Below are 18,742 nucleotides of genomic sequence, written 5' to 3'. Positions count from 1 at the left end.
CCCACAGCATGCTGCTTCAGATGCCTAGCTATTACTTAAAAAAAAAAACAACAACAAAAATAAACAAACAAACAAAAAAATTCCTCATGTTATGTATGGTACATGGAGACCCAGATGGCTATTTACAGAATATATACAAATATTTCTGATTATAAAAGTAGTTAGAGTTTGGAAAGCCATTGCCAAATGGTTAAGAGGAAACAGCTTTGTGACTAAAAATTTGCTGGTTCGAGTCCCTGAACCATCAGGACTTGCTCAAGTGCCCTTAAGCAAGGCACCTAACCCCCAACTGCTCCAGCAAGCGTGGTGGTATACCTTACGTCTGATTAGCCAAAGAAAAACTGATGATGAGATTATCAGTTCGAACAACAACCTGGCTAGATTTTGTAAGTAAGAAATAAAACAGGGCGGCACGGTGGTGTAGTGGTTAGCGCTGTCGCCTCACAGCAAGAAGGTCCGGGTTCGAGCCCCGTGGCCGGCGAGGCCCTTTCTGTGCGGAGTTTGCATGTTCTCCCCGTGTCCGCGTGGGTTTCCTCCGGGTGCTCCGGTTTCCCCCACAGTCCAAAGACATGCAGGTTAGGTTAACTGGTGGCTCTAAATTGAGCGTAGGTGTGAATGTGAGTGTGAATGGTTGTCTGTGTCTATGTGTCAGCCCTGTGATGACCTGGCGACTTGTCCAGGGTGTACCCCGCCTTTCGCTCGTAGTCAGCTGGGATAGGCTCCAGCTTGCCTGCGACCCTGTAGAAGGATAAAGCGGCTAGAGATAATGAGATGAGATGAGAAATAAAACAAGATGGGACAGACTTTTATAGGAGAATAATCAATCGAGCAGAGTTATTGTTACCACACCAGAGTGATTATCTTCCTGTAATTTTCCTGATCATCGCAAAATGTCTTACCGTATCTTTGATATCACTGCAATTTGTCAACATTAGTAATATTTTTTTTAAGAATGACATCATACATTTAATTTGTTCATAGTTAATTCCTGTTATCACATATAAGGAGCTAAAAATAGTCATTACATTACTAGCATTTAGCAGATGCTATTATCCAGAGCGACATACAACATACCCAGAGCAGCCCGGGAAGCAGTTAGGGGTTAGATGCCTTGTTCAAGGGCACTTAATCTATTCCTGCAGGTGCAGGGAATCAAACCGGCAACCTTTTGGTCCTGAAGCTGCTTCTCTAACCATGAGGACATGGGTTCCCTCACCAACCTTTTTGTTTACAAAAAAAAAAATGCAGTTTGTCATGCTACCAATAAACCACAAAATTGTCTGCCATGAAGATTTTTCCCATTTTGGAAAACATTTTTTTTTTTTCGGTCATCTGGGTTTTAACAAGCGTACAATCAACATGACACATTTTCAGTACTTTAATAGTTTCCTTTTGAAAACATCCAAGTTCTTTCCTAGATCTCATTCCTTCCTAGAGCTCATTCCTGGACAAAACCTACCCTTTTAAACTTGAGAATATCTGTCAATTCTTTACCATGACCAAACGTTTATCATTTTTTAAGTAACCAAACTTGCAAATGAACAAACATAGGGAGCTTTCTCCTTAGGGGAGAGCAGGGAGACTTGGGACAAGTTTTCAGCTTTTGTAGATTGTATGAAATTCTTTGCAGGGAGCATCACATTCATATTGCATTAGAGAGTATTTACTATACCCTCGTACCCCAACATTAGTTTCTCAGCTTGTCTCACATACTGGCCTTCAGGCTTTACTTTTTCTGTCATTATTTTTTGTGGGGAGACATTCAGGGGAGACATGGGACATTATGTTGGGAGACATGGAACAAAAATAAAATACCTAGGCCTGCATGTTTAATTTTTATTTATTATCAAAACTTGTAACATGTGAACTGTATGAACACACAATGCTGGTACAGTGATGGGAAAATGTCAGTTTACCCAAGACCTGATAAGACAAAACAGTTCCATTCTCAAGAAGGAATGAAATAAGTTTAATTCTCATGCATGAATTAATGAATGCATGAAGTGTCCACACTTTTTAACAAAAAAAATTAAACAATTTTATATTTGTAAACGGGGAAAAAAAATCTGTAACATGAACTGTCCCAACTCTCCCCATCGGGCCATTTTGAAAAAAAAATCATAAATGCCCCCCCCCCCCCCCCCCCCGAATTTAAGTTTAATAAATAATAGTCAAGTAAAGTTTATTTGTATTGCATTTTAACAATAGACATTGTCACAAAGCACCTTTACAGAAAATTAAACACTTTAAACTAGTGCTGTCAAGCGATTAAAATATTTAATCGCAATTAATGTCGCGACTGTCATAGTTAACTCGCGATTAATCGCAATTTAATCGCACATTTTTGTCACATGAAAAACCATTGTAATTCTCTTATCAGCATAAAAAAGTGAATGGGCTTGCTCACCGTTCGAACTACGGGGGTACTCGGGGGATCCGAGATCCCCTGAAACAGACATGAGATCCCTTGAAAACATGACTTGGGAAATGTTGGGGGGGTCTCTAAAATATTGTCAAAATGATGTTTATTGACATAGCAATCGTGTGTAACGGGAAGCATTTGCATATCCGAAGTGAGCGCGTGATGGAGAGCCGCGCTCTGAGACAAGCGCAAGCACCCCCCCAAGGGAATAAAGGGACCCCCCCCAAAATATCGGGATAGTTCGAACACTGGTTGTACCAATGGTTTTTTTTTTTTATTGCAGAGCATAACACGTCTTGTCACAGCCACTGCAAAGTGGGGCTGGAGCCGCCGATGGGAAAACGAAACCTTAGCCGAGCACCGTGGCTCTTCGGGGGAGGGCAGAGGACTCTGGCTGTGCGGGGCGTGGCATCATGTCACAGAGCGTTAATCTCGCGATAAAAAAATTATCGCCGTTAAAATTGAGTCAAGTTAACGTGTTAATAACGCAACATTTTTGACAGCACTACTTTAAACATGAGCTAATTTTATCCCTAATTTATCTCCAATGAGCGAGCCTGTGGCGATGGTGGCAAGGAAAAACTCCTTCAGATGATATATAATACTATATATAGTAACTCTAGGCTACATACTTTAATTCCTAATGAATCCCGGATTCACCAGCAGACATTACACCATAGAATGGAGGTGGACTATGAAGTAGAAAATACAAGTTTTGGTTGATAAAATATTGCACTGCACAGACCTTACTGCAGTGTCCAGGTTTGTGGCTCCAAAGGAAGTAGGTTACTCTAAGGCAGGGGTCATCAAACTACGGCCCGCGGGCCGACTCCAGCCCGCCACCCCCCTTTGACCGGCCCCTCAGCCCCTCTGCACCCCACCACTTGAACCGGCCCTATGAGTCAATCCCCAAAAGTGGTCATGGCCTATTTTTTTAAATTGCTTTTTGGTAAATAATAACATGTCTGCGTCTTGTATTTTGTTGATTTTATCAATTAAAATTGATATTTAGTTATAAAATGAACTATTCATATTTTCTGAATTTTCATCAACTGCTCGTGATCAAGCAGTGACAGGCAGCGCACGCGCAGAGAACTGTCAGTGTTCAGGACAGCAAAATGGCTAGCGGTCAGCGAAAAGTTGACAGAGTGCAGAGTTTTTAAAGAACAGTGGACCACCGATTATTTTTTGTTCAGTGTAAGGACCGTGCAGTTTGTCTTGTATGTAAAGAAAGTGTGTCAGTTTTCAAAGAATATAATCTGCGTCATCACTACGAAACCCGCCACAAAGAGTATGCTAGTTTGCGAGGGTAAACAAGAGAAGACAGGATTCGGAGGATGAAATTTGGACTGGCTGCACAACAGAATGTATTCCTTCGCCAAACCCAGATCAACCAGGCTGCTGTCAGAGCTAGCTATAAGGTAGCTCACCTACTAGCTACCCATGGAAAGCAGTTTACTGATGGGGACTTTGTTAAAGTATGCATGCTTGCTGTGGCCGAGGAGGTTTGTCCCGACAAGAAGTACAAATCAACAAGTACAAATCCAGCTCACCTACATATATTACTGATTTTGATTCCCATTATTCTGTATTATGCTTTAGTTTTGACCTGTAAATGGCTTACTGCTCATTTCATTTTCACCTTGACCTAAAAAATGTTTACTGAACATGCTCAAATGGATAGGCATAAGAGCTGGCTAGTTGATCTATTGCTCATATTATTATAATTTCACTGTTTTTTAAAGGAACAGTCCACCATACTTCCATAATGAAATATGTTCTTCTCTGAATTGAGACGAGCTGATCCGTACCTCTCCGAGCTTTGCGCGACCTCCCAGTCAGTCAGACGCGCTGTCACTCCTGTTAGCAATGTAGCTAGGCTCAGTATGGCCAACGGTATTTTTTGGGGCTGTAGTTAGATGCGACCAAACTCTTCCACGTTTTTCCTGTTTACATAGGTTTATATGACCAGTGACATGAAACAAAGTTCAGTTACACAAATTGAAACGTGGCGATTTTCTATGCTATGGAAAGTCCGCACTATAATGACAGGCGTACTAACACCTTCTGCGCGCTTCGACAGCGCATTGATACCTTCACTCCTGAGTAACAGCGTGTCTGACTGACTGGGAGGTCATGCAAAGCTCGGAGAGGTACGGATCAGCTAGTCTCAATTCAGAGAAGAACATATTTCATTATGGAAGTACGGTGGACTGTTCCTTTAAAATGTATTTATTTTCTAGGCCTATTTATTTGACCTTTATTAAGTGCTGCACACAATTATTATTAATATTATTATTAATATCAACAGGCCTACGTACAATTTATAATTTTCCACTCACTTTTGCCAGTGTCAATCACCTCAACTAGGCAGATGTTTCTTACCTTGACAGCTTTGATGTTATTTTTATTAGAAAATAAATAAATGGGGGCGGCACGGTGGTGTAGTGGTTAGCGCTGTCGCCTCACAGCAAGAAGGTCTGGGTTCGAGCCCCGTGGCCGGCGAGGGCCTTTCTGTGTGGAGTTTGCATGTTCTCCCCGTGTCCGCGTGGGTTTCCTCCGGGTGCTCCGGTTTCCCCCACAGTCCAAAGACATGCAGGTTAGGTTAACTGGTGACTCTAAATTGAGCGTAGGTGTGAATGTGAGTGTGAATGGTTGTCTGTGTCTATGTGTCAGCCCTGTGATGACCTGGCGACTTGTCCAGGGTGTACCCCGCCTTTCGCCCGTAGTCAGCTGGGATAGGCTCCAGCTTGCCTGCGACCCTGTAGGACAGGATAAAGCGGCTACAGATAATGAGATGAGATAAATAAATGGAATATCTGTGGCATTTCAAATTAAAACAAAGTGTGAAGACTCGATTACTACTTTTGCAAACCACTAGTAAAGATAAACAAATATGTGCCAGGAGTCAAGTGTTGATATAGTAGTGGGGATACAGTAGTGGGAATGGCTGTGTCAGGTTAGTAATCTCTACGACATAATGAGGCCTGCTGGTGGTCATATTTTTCTGGGTCATACAATTCTATGTTATATAGCTGACCCGACCCCCCATCACAGTCAGGAATGACAGTGTGGCCCCCAGAGAAAAAAGTTTGGTGACCCCTGCTCTAAGGGGTAACATCTGACTTGTGATGTAATCTAAAACCTTAGTGGTTGAAATTAATTTACAGGAATACAAATTGTCCCAAGTCGCCCCGTCCCAAGTCTCCCTTTTCTCCCCTACATAGTGCAAAAATTAGAATAGAAACAAAATTAAAACAAATAAAAATACACCATGTTCTCACATTTTTAACCATTAAACAAACAAACAAAAAAAAAAACCCTGACCATATACGTTTAACATACTCACTCCCCATTTTGGAAAGTTAGAGCTTTACCTCTGACTATTACACACTGACACTGGAGACTCCTTACATAAATACTAAATAAATGTCTTCTCACAGAAAACTTCACCATTTCTACAATTACAAGTGTTTTTTTTTAATTGTTTATATGGAGCATGCACCAGTTGTGATTACAGTAAATGAAGTTAATAAATTTCTAGTTACTAAGGTGTTAGTAAGTTTTTTCCGACAGAGACAATAACACAAGGCATTAATTTAAATCTGTGACTCATCTAACAGCCAGCACAGTTGCTAAACCTGCTGTTAATAGAAAATGAATCATTAGATTAATAGAAAATGAATCATTAGATTCAACCTCCTGACCAGATTATTAAACACATTATCCACTTTGGCTTGATCACAGTCGGTCAGTTCCGATTTAAATGTCTCCATGAATGTTTTTCGGCTGATTGAGCTATTGTTTGTTATTACTGAATGTGTAGTGTGTGCAAACGGACCTGTTATTTCCCTTATTCTTTGGAAACTCTCTGTTTAGGAGGAGCAAGTGAAATCTCATGAAATGCGCTTCAGATCTGTCTCCTCTGAGCTGCAGGAGCTGCGCTCTGTTCCTCAGGAGCGGAAGCCCAAAGGGAAGGACCAAGAAGAGGCCAAGCAGAGGGAGGAGTACCTGGAGTTTGAGGTGAGGCTTCTTGGTGAAGAGGATTGAATTTTCTTTAAAGTGCTAGTCTTACAAAAATGACATCATAAAATCCCGGGTTTTCTGTGTGTCATATAGCCAAATAGGTTGTAAAATTCACCGATAAATAAAAAATTGGTTCGGAAAAGAATTTTTTTGCATCTGAATTCCGTTCCAAAAATCACTAAAAGCTTGTCTGCCATTAGATCGCGGTGATTTGTTGGTCAGCGGCGCTGCATGTGTGACATCATATGCACAACTGCCTTCATTTGTAAAGCTCTTTACATAACTTTACGACAACAAGGACGAAGAAGTGGCTCAAGGTGGTGTTTACATTAGACCGTATCCGTCTCGTTTTCGTCGCGGATGCACTGTCCGTTTACATTAAAACGCCGGGAAATGACTCCACAGGCGGAACAACTTGAATCCGCCAGGGCCCACGTATTCAATCCATCACATATCTGATCCGGTGCTGTGTAAACATTGAGAAACGAGGATATGCTGTGCTGAGCTCTAGCTGACGTCGTCATTGGACAACGTCACTGTGACATCCACCTTCCTGATTCGCTGGCGTTGGTCATGCCACGTTGGTCATGTGACGTGACTGCTGAAAAACGGCGCGGACTTTCACTTCCTGCTATTTGTCCCGAATCACTGCTCGTGCGCTTCACTCGCGTGCTCTGTGAGCTGCGCAGGGCCGGAGTGCGCACCCTCCAGAGGGCACTCGCTGTTCAGGGCGGAGTGATTTGGAGCGCAGGATGCCTGTGAAGCCGAGCGTATCCGTGTATTGGCGTTGCTGTGTGCACGCGATTCGTTTTAAAAACGTTAATCTGATGATCCGCTGATATGGTCTAATGTAAACACCACCCCAGAGTAAGCATGTTTCGGTTTGCTTTTAGATAAGATCAGTAATTGCCTGTCGTCGAGCTCAGTATTATATTTGGCCGCATAGAAACTACCGTAGAACGTTATTAATACGACTAAGGACAACTAATAAATTCAAGCAACAGGCTAAACACGAGTTTGACACTTACTGTGCGGTGGTGAGCTCTTTGGGATGACGCTTCTAACTTCTGTCTCCAGATCACTCACTCACTCACTGACAGACAGAAAGAACTTTATTGATCCCTTTGGGCGGGTTCCCTCAGGGAAATTAAGATTCCAGCAGCATCATTACAGGATAAAGAGAGAATAGAAAATGGAGAAAAAACTTCTAGATAAATTAAGTATTTACATATACAATATAAAAAGAATAAGATATGGGGAAGAGAGGAAGGGGGGAAGAAAGGGAAAAAAAGGGGGGCAGCAGGAGAGATATTGCACTTAATATTGCACATTGTCCAGTATTGCTTATTGTTAGGCTAGGCTACTGCTCCTTCCCGTCCTCTGTCCTCCTGTTACCCCTCCTCCCCCCCAGAGAGGAGTTGTACAGTCTGATGGTGTGAGGGACAAAGGAGTTTTTAAGTCCGTTCATCCTGCACTTGGGAAGGAGCATTGTGTCACTGAACAGGCTCCTCTGGTTGCTGATGACAGTGTGCAGAGGGTGACTGGCATCGTCCATGATGTTCAATAGTTTGTCCATAGCCCTCTTCTCTGCCACCGTCACCAGAGAGTCCAGCTTCATGCCGACCACAGAGCCGGCCCGCCTGATCAGTTTGTCTAGTCTGGATGTGTCCTCCTTGGATGTGCTGCCCCCCCAGCACACCACGGTGTAAAACAGGACACTGGCGACCACAGACTGATAGAACATCCACAGGAGTTTCCTGCAGATGTTAAAGGACCGCAGCCTCCTAAGGAAGTATAGCCTGCTCTGTCCCTTCCTGTACAAGTGATTGGTGTTGCAAGTCCAGTCCAGCTTGCTGTCCAGCCACAGCCCGAGGTACTTGTAGGAACTGCTCCGTGTAACCAGACATTGCTCAAATCCTTCTATGTGAATCTGCCTCACAAATTAATCTTTTTCAAAATGTATGGAGCAGACACCAAACCGTCCTGTCAGCTTGAAGTTACCTCTCTTTGTCCGTACAAATCAAACCCATTAATTCCGTAAGTGTCCTGCCGACTTTGGGCTATAACGGATCGAAATTCTGCTTTTTTTATCGGCTACACTTGAACAGCCTTGAACGACACACCACTTGGGAGACATGATTTGGTTTTAAATTTGTTTTGGAATTAAAAAAAAAAAAGTTTAAAATGTGCTACACTTTGCAAAACAGACGAAGCCAGAAATGCCATGAACTTTCAAATGTTTTGCATATGACATCACTTCCTTTGAATTAACAATAACTTGCCAGGAATGCATTCATGTAATGGTGGACTCAAAGAGCCAAACTTTACCGGCGAAATAGAACATGTTCCCGGTCTTGTGTTAAAATACAATTTAGACAGTAAACTATTTAAACATGTCTAGTTTTATAAGGTATAATTTCTGGGGTGACGCCATTATTGTAAGACTAACACTTTAAGACTCCGAAGGAAACCTGTCCTCTTCTGGATAGTGTGATTATAAATCATTACAGTATATACTGTAGGTATAAAAAGAAAAGGCAGACAGTACTAAGCAATGTTGTAGTCAAGTCACTAAACCTCGAGTCCGAGTCCAGTCTCGAGTCCCCAGTGTTCAAGTCCAAGTCATTAAAAAAAATGTAAAGTCGAGTCCGAGAACAACACCCCAACCGCACTATTTGACGGCGGCTGTTTAGCACCGTTTGTTCCTGAACATGATGTATGAACAGGTGAATGTGCTTCTCTTTATCAGGGAGTGTGAAGTATTCTGTCAGAGATGATTGGGAGACGGATGTAAGTGCAGAAGGTGTGTTTATTAACACAAGTAAAGATGGGTAAACAATGCAGAACGGCAGGCAAAATCGTAAAACAGTGAAACAGGCAACAGGTCGAGCGAGACACAAACAGGCTATCGTAGACTCTGCAGAATCAAAGACGAGAAACAGGAAATCAGGGCTCAGGAAACCAAACAAGGAAATAAGGCTTGGTAATGTGTCAGCAGCGCAACTCAATACTTCGCAAAGTAAGTGTGTTTTCACAGTTTTTATATCGGAGTCCGCTGTCTGGAGTGCGTCCGAGAGTCTATCTGATGTACACACCAAGGCGCACAGGTGTGACACTCTTGCATGAAATTAGTCCAAAAATTAATATAGATATAAATATCTTATGGCAAATTATTATGGCATGTTACAAAAAAATAAAGAAAAAAACAGAGTCCTCATCTCCAATTTATGAGTCTGAATGCAGTTAATGCACGAGTCCAAGTCCGAGTCATCAGTGCTCAAGTCCAAGTCAAGTCACGAGTCCTTAAAATTAGGGCACGAGTCGGACTCGAGTCCGAGTCCTAGACTCAAGTACTACAAGCCTGGTACTAAGTGTGTTGAAATGATCAGTATGAGCAAACTGTGAATAAGAGTCCTGGGATGCCCACAGGACAATGTTTATGATTACAGCAGCAGTTCTTAGGTCTACAGTATCCAGATGAAATTATCTACCTTTGACACGCGTTCTGTTTGACTAATTCACTTGGCCTTTTCTGAGCTTTTAGTTCATGACCAAGATGCCAGATAGTTCCAGTTCAACAAACATTCAAAAACTCTAAACAAATCCATCTGTTCATCTTTTAGAAAACCCGCTATGGGACGTATGCCATGTTACTGAGAGCGAAGATTCGCATGGGTGAGTCTGATCTGACGGCGTTCGAGGCTCGTTTGTTTACTGATGGCACTCTGCAGCGGACGAGCTCCAGCCCCACGTTGGTACATGACACCAGCCACACCAGCGCCAGCAGCTGCAGCTCCAGAAGTAAGAAGAGCAGCCGAAGTGAGGGCCAGAGACACAAGCCAGCTGTAAAACAGTGAGTCCACTATGCAGGGCACATGATAGTTGCTTTATGGTGCTCCTGATCCAGACTGAAGGGCTGAGAAAAGCATCAGGATGAGGAAAAAAAATGGTAGTTTGTGCACTACGCTGCAGTGGCCGCACATGTTGTGCACTCAGCTCGAGCAGTGCTGGAGGATGTGATCGAAGGAGAAGATCGAAGCTGGGTATGATTAGTTACCTCGCTTCCTCACGAAAGCATGTTTTTGTGGCCAGTGAATGCAAAACAGGCCGACAGAGGAGTGTGAATATAGCCATCCTCCCTTTATCTTTATTACCTTTATAGCCCGGCTTTATACTTCTCTTAGCTTAACCTATATGCTGTATAGAAGGTATAGGCTACTTAAAGCTTTTTGTGCATATTTTTTTTTCCTCTTTCAAACAACATGCCCACACAAGCCAAGTACAAGACTATCCACCATAATGGAGATTTTTTTCTAGTGTTTGAAGACGAAGACCTGAGCCTCTGAGATGATTTTCTTTCTTAATTACCAGAAGTTGTCTCTCAAAAAAAATTTTTCTTTTCCTTTTCCTTGCTTGAACATCTCTTTAGATCAGATAATGTACTTGTATAGAGCTTTTGAAATCATGTTTCGAGCATGCTTGTTATGTAAAGACAATCAGTTCCCTCTTTGCATTCCTAGTGTATGTATTGTATGTTTTGTATGTATTTTTATTTTCTTTCTTTTTTTTTTTTTTTACCTGAAAGCACACTACAGCTGGGAAAAATTCATAGTTTAGAGTCTTGGTTCTTAAAGTGGGGTCTTGGAACATCCAGGGGTCCACGAAGTATAATCAGGGGATCTGTGAGTTTTGTTTTGTTTTGTTACACTGGTGGAAATCACTACCCAGTATCATCAAAATTTATTAGACTTATTGATTTGTTTGAGTTATTAGCCTGTTTGAGTGGCTAATAACTCGAATTGAATGAATTATAATCCAGATCTCAGTAACTCAAAAACAGACAGGCTTCTGAATAATGTTAACTTGAACCTAATGCCACCTTGATGTAATAATAATAATAATAATAATAATAATAATGAGATAATGAGATAATAATAATTATTATTATTAAATAACTAAATAAACTGTTTTATTAATTAACTGTCTACTAATTAATTAATAATTAACTTTATTATTATGAATGTAATAATAATAATAATAATAATAAATGAAATTTAATAAAAATGTGTTCCCTCAAAGGAAATGAATTAAAAATTTCAGTGGTCCCAATCACTCACCCCCACTCACCCTCACTCACCCCCACTCACTCACCTTCACTCACCCCCACTCACCCTCACTCATGCCCCTTTTCCACCAAAGCAGTTCCAGGGCTGGTTCGGGGCCAGTGCTTAGTTTGGAACCGGGTTTTCTGTTTCCACTGACAAAGAACTGGCTCTGGGGCCAGAAAAACCGGTTCCAGGCTAGCACCAACTCTCTGCTGGGCCAGAGGAAAGAACCGCTTACGTCAGCGGGGGGGCGGAGTTGTTAAGACCAACAACAATAACAAGACCGCGAAAGATCGCCATTTTTAAGCGGCGAGAAGCAGCAGCTGTACAAACATGAAGTCATCCATTATTATTATTGTTGTTGTTGCCGCTGCTGCTTCTTCCGTGTTGTTTTTGCTTTGATATTCGCGCCAAGGTTTATGCAAACGTAGCGACGTAACTGACGTATACAGCGACGTAATGACGTATACAGCGACGTAATGACGTGGCTCCGCTTAGCACCGCGAGCGATGGAAAAGCAAACTGGTTCTCAGCTGGCTCGCAAGTTGAACGAGTTGTGAACCAGCACCAGCACTGGCCCCGAACCAGCCCTGGAACTGATTTGGTGGAAAAGGGGTATCACTTACCTTCACTCACCCCACTCACCCCCACTTACCTTCACTCACCCCACTCACCCCCACTTACCCTCACTCACCCCCCACTCACCCTCACTCACCCCCACTCACCCACAATCACCCTCACTCACCCCCACTCACCCTCACTCACCCACAATCACCCCCACTCACCCCCACTCACCCTCACTCACCCACAATCACCCTCACTCACCCCCACTCACTCACCTTCACTCACCCCCACTCACTTACCTTCACTCGCCCCCACTTACCCTCACTTACCCCCACTCGCCCTCACTCACCCTCACTTACCCTGACGCCAGTTGGCCTGTCAGTTGCCATACTCTTATGAGGCTGTCTGTGTCTATCTTGAGCACACTTCATCTACTGCCGGCTAGCTAGGCCTGTCGCTGCTGTCAGTGGTCCCAATAAATAGCCAAAATACGGTATATTCTGCTGGATTATGTTTGTAAAATGTTTTAAATCCCTGGTTTAGAGACGGGTCCGTCGTGTGCACATATCCGGTGACACCAGCAACGTTTTGCTTTAGTGTTTATGTGAGAATTGTACATTGTGTATGCTGACTGTGAATGTGGATGTGGATGTGGATGGCTGATAAACACAGATTGGATCATGAAAAAAATGGGCATGTTTTTCACCATACTGATGACCTGATTGTGTGGCAAAGACGTTTTCTTCTCAGGCTCCCATTTTCAAGTACCGCAGTGATGCCACATTTCTGCTGCCAGAAGGAGGCAGCAGAGGAGAGATAACCTGTATTACCTCAGCTGTACTGGAGAACAATTATTTATATTGAACTTAAAGGAATAATAGCACAGGTATTAAGGCAGACACATTTTGTGACTGAATGTCTCTGAAGTATTTCTTAATAATGTATTTTCATCATAGCAGGAACTAAAGAATCCGATATATTGTAAAATCTGTTATCAGGTAGATCACAAAGAGCTAAAATGACTGTTAGAGCTGCAATCTTACGAATGAGAAAACACATACAGGTGGTTGACGAATTAAAGGGAAAAAAACAGTAGCTCTGTTATACTGTAGATATTTTGCTGGATTGGTTTGGGTCCACTTGTACCCTTCGATCGAAAAAAGTCACCTTAAATCATTACGAAGGTTTTCTGATTGAGCACTTTTATTCTATGACGAAATGGAAGTGTATTGCTGCCACCATACCAGGAATTTTTTTTTTTTAAATCAGTATCATGTATTAACATGAAGAGTTTACTGTTATAACAATATATTTTTCATATTATAACAATATTTATTTTTTTCGCAATGCAGTTTCCATCAAATCCTGCGCTCTGATTGGCTGGCGAGCAGGTCCGTATCCTACGATACGGACCCCGGTTATGGACCTCTGGCGACTCGCTCATTCACAACAACAAACACAGTAACATTTTTTGTCAACATTTATATTTTTTTAAAATAAGATTTATTTATCAAAAATCTTATAAATTTTTGCCAGCATTTCTCAGGAGAATAGCATTAATTTTACAGCATGGATAGCGATAACGACAGTGTTCACCGCGAAAGCGAGTTTTACTACCCTGAGGAAGAAGAAATAAAAGAAAACATTGCAGGAGAAAGCTAAAAACCTCTAACTTGCTAACGCCGAGCAAAAACATGGCTGAATCCTGAATGACTCAATTTTGTATAAATAGGGGACTACATAGGCGGCAAAATGTAGTTTTTTTCCTGCCATGGAAGTGCACTTGTATACCGAGGAGGAAGCAATTTGCATTACAGCTGTGAATGAGGATTCAAAATGGCGGCTCGGCTCGGTTTTCCCTTTCGGGCGCTCTCGTTTTCTGTTAGAATTTGGTAAAGGAAAAAATAAATATATTATTTACCAGCTTAAGGTCGGTCCGTATGGTGAAATACCATGACCTCGGCCTTGAATACTGACCTCGGCCCAGAGAGCCTCGCTCAGTACTTTCAAGACCTCGGTCACGGTATTTCACGATACAGACCTCCCAGCTGGTAAATAACATATATTTATTTTCATGTTATTACATGAAACGTATCATGTTATAACATGATAACTTTAAACTCATGTTTGAATCTATGGTTTGAATGAGGTGTGGAGAACAAACTTATTTGCTGTCGTGTCATGAAAATCACTGCACACATAAACAGTCTCCTGTTAGTGATTTTGCTCACACTACAGTGTATAACAGTTAAGTTATTGAATATTTTTCCCAATAAAAATTCCCCCAAATTATGCAAAAGCACATTTTTCCAAAATAACTGTTGTCGTGTAACAAACAGGAGACTGTTGATGTGTGCAGTGATTCTGGTGACACTCCAGTGAATAAGAATGAAGTTATTGAATATTTTTGTACCATCTTTTTTTCTATCCTGCACCTTTTAGACGGTCCCTGTGCACTCGTCTCACAGCCGGCCGCACACAGAGAGCAGTGTTACTAGTCCAGCTCGGAGAATGGCACGTTTTGATTAAAATCAGGTTGTAGCTCATAGTCTACTTTGGTATGGTAGGAAAGAGGCATCTATTGTGTTTTAACTTAAGAGTTATTGATCCGGGAAGTTTGAATCTGTGAATATATTTCCAACTTTACCGCAGTTCAACCCAAACATGAAATAGAACTTGATCAAATCATGTAAATGAGCCACATTACCCAGTTATGTTATAATGTGATACTTTTCATGTAATAACATGAAAATACATTGTTATAACAGGAAAAATATATTGTTATAACAATAAACTTTTCATGTTATTACACGATACTGATTTTTTTTTTTCTGCTGTGGCAGCAATACGCTTCCATAGATGAAACATTTCTATCCTGATTGAAGTGGTCTCTTCCAGGATGAAGTCACCCCATCCACACTGAATGGTTTGATGAGAATGAAAATGAAGCCATAAATTGTATACCAAGGCCTTCATGCTCACTGGATCTCAACCCAATTTGAGAATTTGGAGCCACGTGTTATACAGCCATAATATCTTTTGGTAAATTGGTGTTCATCCCTCAGTACACTTCCAAAGACTTGTAGAAAGTGTGCCAAGGTACACTGAAACTCTTTAGGCAACTCATGGTGGCCCAACACCTTACTAAAACACTTTGTTTTTTTCCCTTTAATTTGTCAAGCATCTGTATTAATTCTGACTTTATACACAAATATAAATCCTAAATCACCATCTATATAATAACACTTAAATCGTGATGCCCCACTGCACTTTGGGTAATATTCGTTCAGGCTTTATTGAATGATATGAGATCCATTTATATATTGTGGAGATTTATAATTCACGTCTTGTTGAGTATGTGTTTATGATCAAATGTTTTGACATAAAAGTTTTGCAGTGTTTTTACAGCGAACGTTGAGCGGTTCAGTAACACCACAGTGCTCTACTGTATGTTTTAATACTGTAACTTTTTTTTTTGTTAGTTCAGTGTTTGCTTGTAGTTTTACATACTGTATTATGTTTCAGCTGCTCAATAATAAAACTACTGTATTATGTTCTATTGTTAGTATGTTCTGGAGGCATAGATATAATAAACCCATTATCTGCCTAATGTCAAGAGTAAGTTAAGATTTAAAGGCTGAGTGAGTCAATCATTAATCCCAAATAAAGGTATGCATTCATTCGTCTTCAGTAAGTGCTTTATCCTGGTCAGGGTCACGGAAGATATTGAGCTGATCCATGGAAAACTGAGCGCAAAGAGCGAGAATTCACCCCAGATGGGACTCCAGTCCATTGCAGGGCACCATGCACACATGGACTCATTCATACTGAGGGGGACTTTAAGAATAGCCAATCTGTCAACCTGCATGTTTTTGGGCAGTAGGAGTAAACCAGAGAACCTGGAGGAAACCAGTGCACAGTGTTGTAGTCGAGTCATTCAACCTTGAGCTCGAGTCCCCAGTGTTCAAGTCCAAATCATTAAAAAAATTTTTGAGTCAAGTCCAAGAATAAGACTCTAATTGCACCGTTTGACGGCGGCTGTTTCAGCGTCATTAACATTAGTTTGTTCCTGAACATGATGTATGAACAGGTGAATGTGCTTCTCTTTATCAGGGAGTGTGAAGTATTCTGTCGGAGATGGTTGGGAGACGGATATACAGTGCCTTGAAAAAGTATTCATACCCCTTGAACTTTTTCACATTTTTCCACCTTACAACCACGAACTTAAAAGTTTTTTATTGAGAGTTTATGTAATAGACCAACACAGAGTAGCACATAATTGTGAAGTGAAACGAAAATGATAAATGGTCTTCGAAATTTTAAACAAATAAAAATCTGAAAAATGTGGTGTGCATTAGTATTCAGCCCCCTGTACTCTCTCTCATCATTCTCATTATCTCTAGCCGCTTTATCCTTCTACAGGGTCGCGGGCAAGCTGGAGCCTATCCCAGCTGACTACGGGCGAAAGGCGGGGTACACCCTGGACAAGTCGTCAGGTCATCACAGGGCTGACACATAGACACAGACAACCATTCACACTCTCATTCACACCTACGGTCAATTTAGAGTCACCAGTTAACCTAACCTGCATGTCTTTGGACTGTGGGGGAAACCGGAGCACCCGGAGGAAACCCACGCGGACACGGGGAGAACATGCAAACTCCGCACAGAAAGGCCCTCGCCGGCCACGGGGCTCGAACCCGGACCTTCTTGCTGTGAGGCGACAGCGCTAACCACTACACCACCGTGCCGCCCCCCGTACTCTGATACCTCTAAATACAATCCAGTGCAATCAATTGCCTTCAGAAGTCATCTAATTAGTTACTAGAGCCCTACGGTGTGTTAATTTACTCTCAGCATAAATACACTTGTTCTGTGAAGGCCTCAGTGGTTTGTTAGAGAACACTGAAGAACAAACAGCATCATGAAGACCAAAGAACTCACCAGACAGGTCAGGGATAAAGTTCTGGAGAAGTTTAAAGCAGGGTTAGGTTATAAAAAAATATCCCAAGCTCTGAACATCTCAAGAAGCACTGTTCAATCCATCATTCAAAAATGGAAAAAGTATGGCACAACTGCAAACCTACCAAGACATGGCCGTCCACCTAAACTGACAGAGCGAGCAAGGAGAGCACTGGTCAGAGAAGCAGCCAAGAGGCCCATGATCACTCTGGAGGAGCTGCAGAAATCCACAGCTCAGGTGGGAGAATCTGTGCACAGGACAACTTTAAGTTGTACACTCCACAAATCTGGCCTTTTTGGAAGAGTGGCAAGAAGAAAGCCATTGTTGAAAGACAGGCATAAGAAGTCCCGTTTGCAGTTTGCCAGAAGCCATGTAGGGGACACAGCAAACATGTGGAAGAAGGTGCTTTGGTCAGATGAGACCAAAGTTGAACTTTTTGGCCTAAATGCAAAGCGCTATGTGTGGCGGAAAACTAACACTGCTCATCACCCTGCACACACCATCCCCACTGTGAAACATGGTGGTGGCAGCATCATGCTATGGGGATGCTTTTCTTCAGCAGGGACAGAGAAGCTGGTCAGAGTTGATGGGAAGATGGATGGAGCTAAATACAGGGCAATCCTGGAAGAAAACCTGTTGGAGGCTGCAAAAGACTTGAGACTGGGAAGGAGAGTCACCTTCCAGCAAGACAATGACCCTAAACATACAGCCAGAGCTACAATGGAATGGTTTAGATCAAAGAATATTCATGTGTTAGAATGGCCCAGTCAAAGTCCAGACCTAAATCCCACTGAGCATCTGTGGCAAGACTTAAAAATTGCTGTTCACAGACGCTCTCCATCCAATCTGGCTGAGCTTGAGCTATTTTGCAAAGAAGAATGGGCAAAAATTTCAGTGTCTAGATGTGCAAAGCTGGTAGAGACATACCACAAAAGACTTGCAGCTGTAATTGCAGCAAAAGGTGGCTCTACAAAGTATTGACACAGGGGGGCTGAATACTAATGCACACCACATTTTTCAGATTTTTATTTGTTTAAAATTTTGAAGACCATTTATCATTTTCATTTCACTTCACAATTATGTGCTACTCTGTGTTGGTCTATCGCATAAAATCTCAATAAAAAAATTTTAAGTTCGTGGTTGTAAGGTGGAAAAATGTGAAAAAGTTCAAGGGGTATGAATACTTTTTCAAGGCATTTTAAGTGCAGAAGGTGTGTTTATTAATACGAGTGAAGACGGGTAAGCAATCCAGAACGGCAGGCAAAATCGAAAAACAGTGAAACGGGCAATAGGTCGAGCGAGGCACAAACAGGCTATCGTAGACTCGGCAGAATCAAAGACGAGAAACAGGAAACGAACAGGGAAATAAGGCTCGGTAATGTGTCAGCAACACAACTCAATACTTCGCAAAGTGTGTTTTCAGTTTTTATACTGTATAGGTGCGCTCTTTGTGCCTTAATCCTGTGCAGGTGTGAGTCGTTTACAGCGCGTGCGTTGTCCGGAGTGTGTCTGAGAGTCTATCTGATGCACGAGCCAAGGCGTGCAGGTGTGACACTCTTGCACAAATTTAGTACAAAAATTAATGTCGATGTAAATATCTTATGCCAAATTATTATGGCATGTTACAAAAAATAAAGAAAAAATTTGAGTCCTCGTCTCCAA

At 41.9% G+C, this 18,742-nt stretch overlaps 1 protein-coding gene across 1 annotated transcript in view; it reads left to right on the top strand.

Moving 5' to 3' along the window:
- psda (pleckstrin and Sec7 domain containing a) overlaps nt 1-10,813 on the top strand; it is a 63,747-nt gene extending 52,934 nt beyond the window's left edge. Inside the window, exons 12-13 of the mRNA XM_060924827.1 lie at nt 6,302-6,445; nt 10,072-10,813. Of these exons, the coding sequence (XP_060780810.1) occupies nt 6,302-6,445; nt 10,072-10,305 (378 nt within the window). The 3' untranslated portion in view covers nt 10,306-10,813. The remainder of the gene's footprint in view (nt 1-6,301; nt 6,446-10,071) is intronic.
- The last annotated feature ends 7,929 nt before the right edge of the window (nt 10,814-18,742 follow it).

Source organism: Neoarius graeffei, chromosome 7, assembly GCF_027579695.1.
Source record: "Neoarius graeffei isolate fNeoGra1 chromosome 7, fNeoGra1.pri, whole genome shotgun sequence".
Taxonomy (NCBI): Eukaryota; Metazoa; Chordata; class Actinopteri; order Siluriformes; family Ariidae; genus Neoarius; species Neoarius graeffei.
This window is presented reverse-complemented; position numbering and strand designations above follow the sequence as displayed.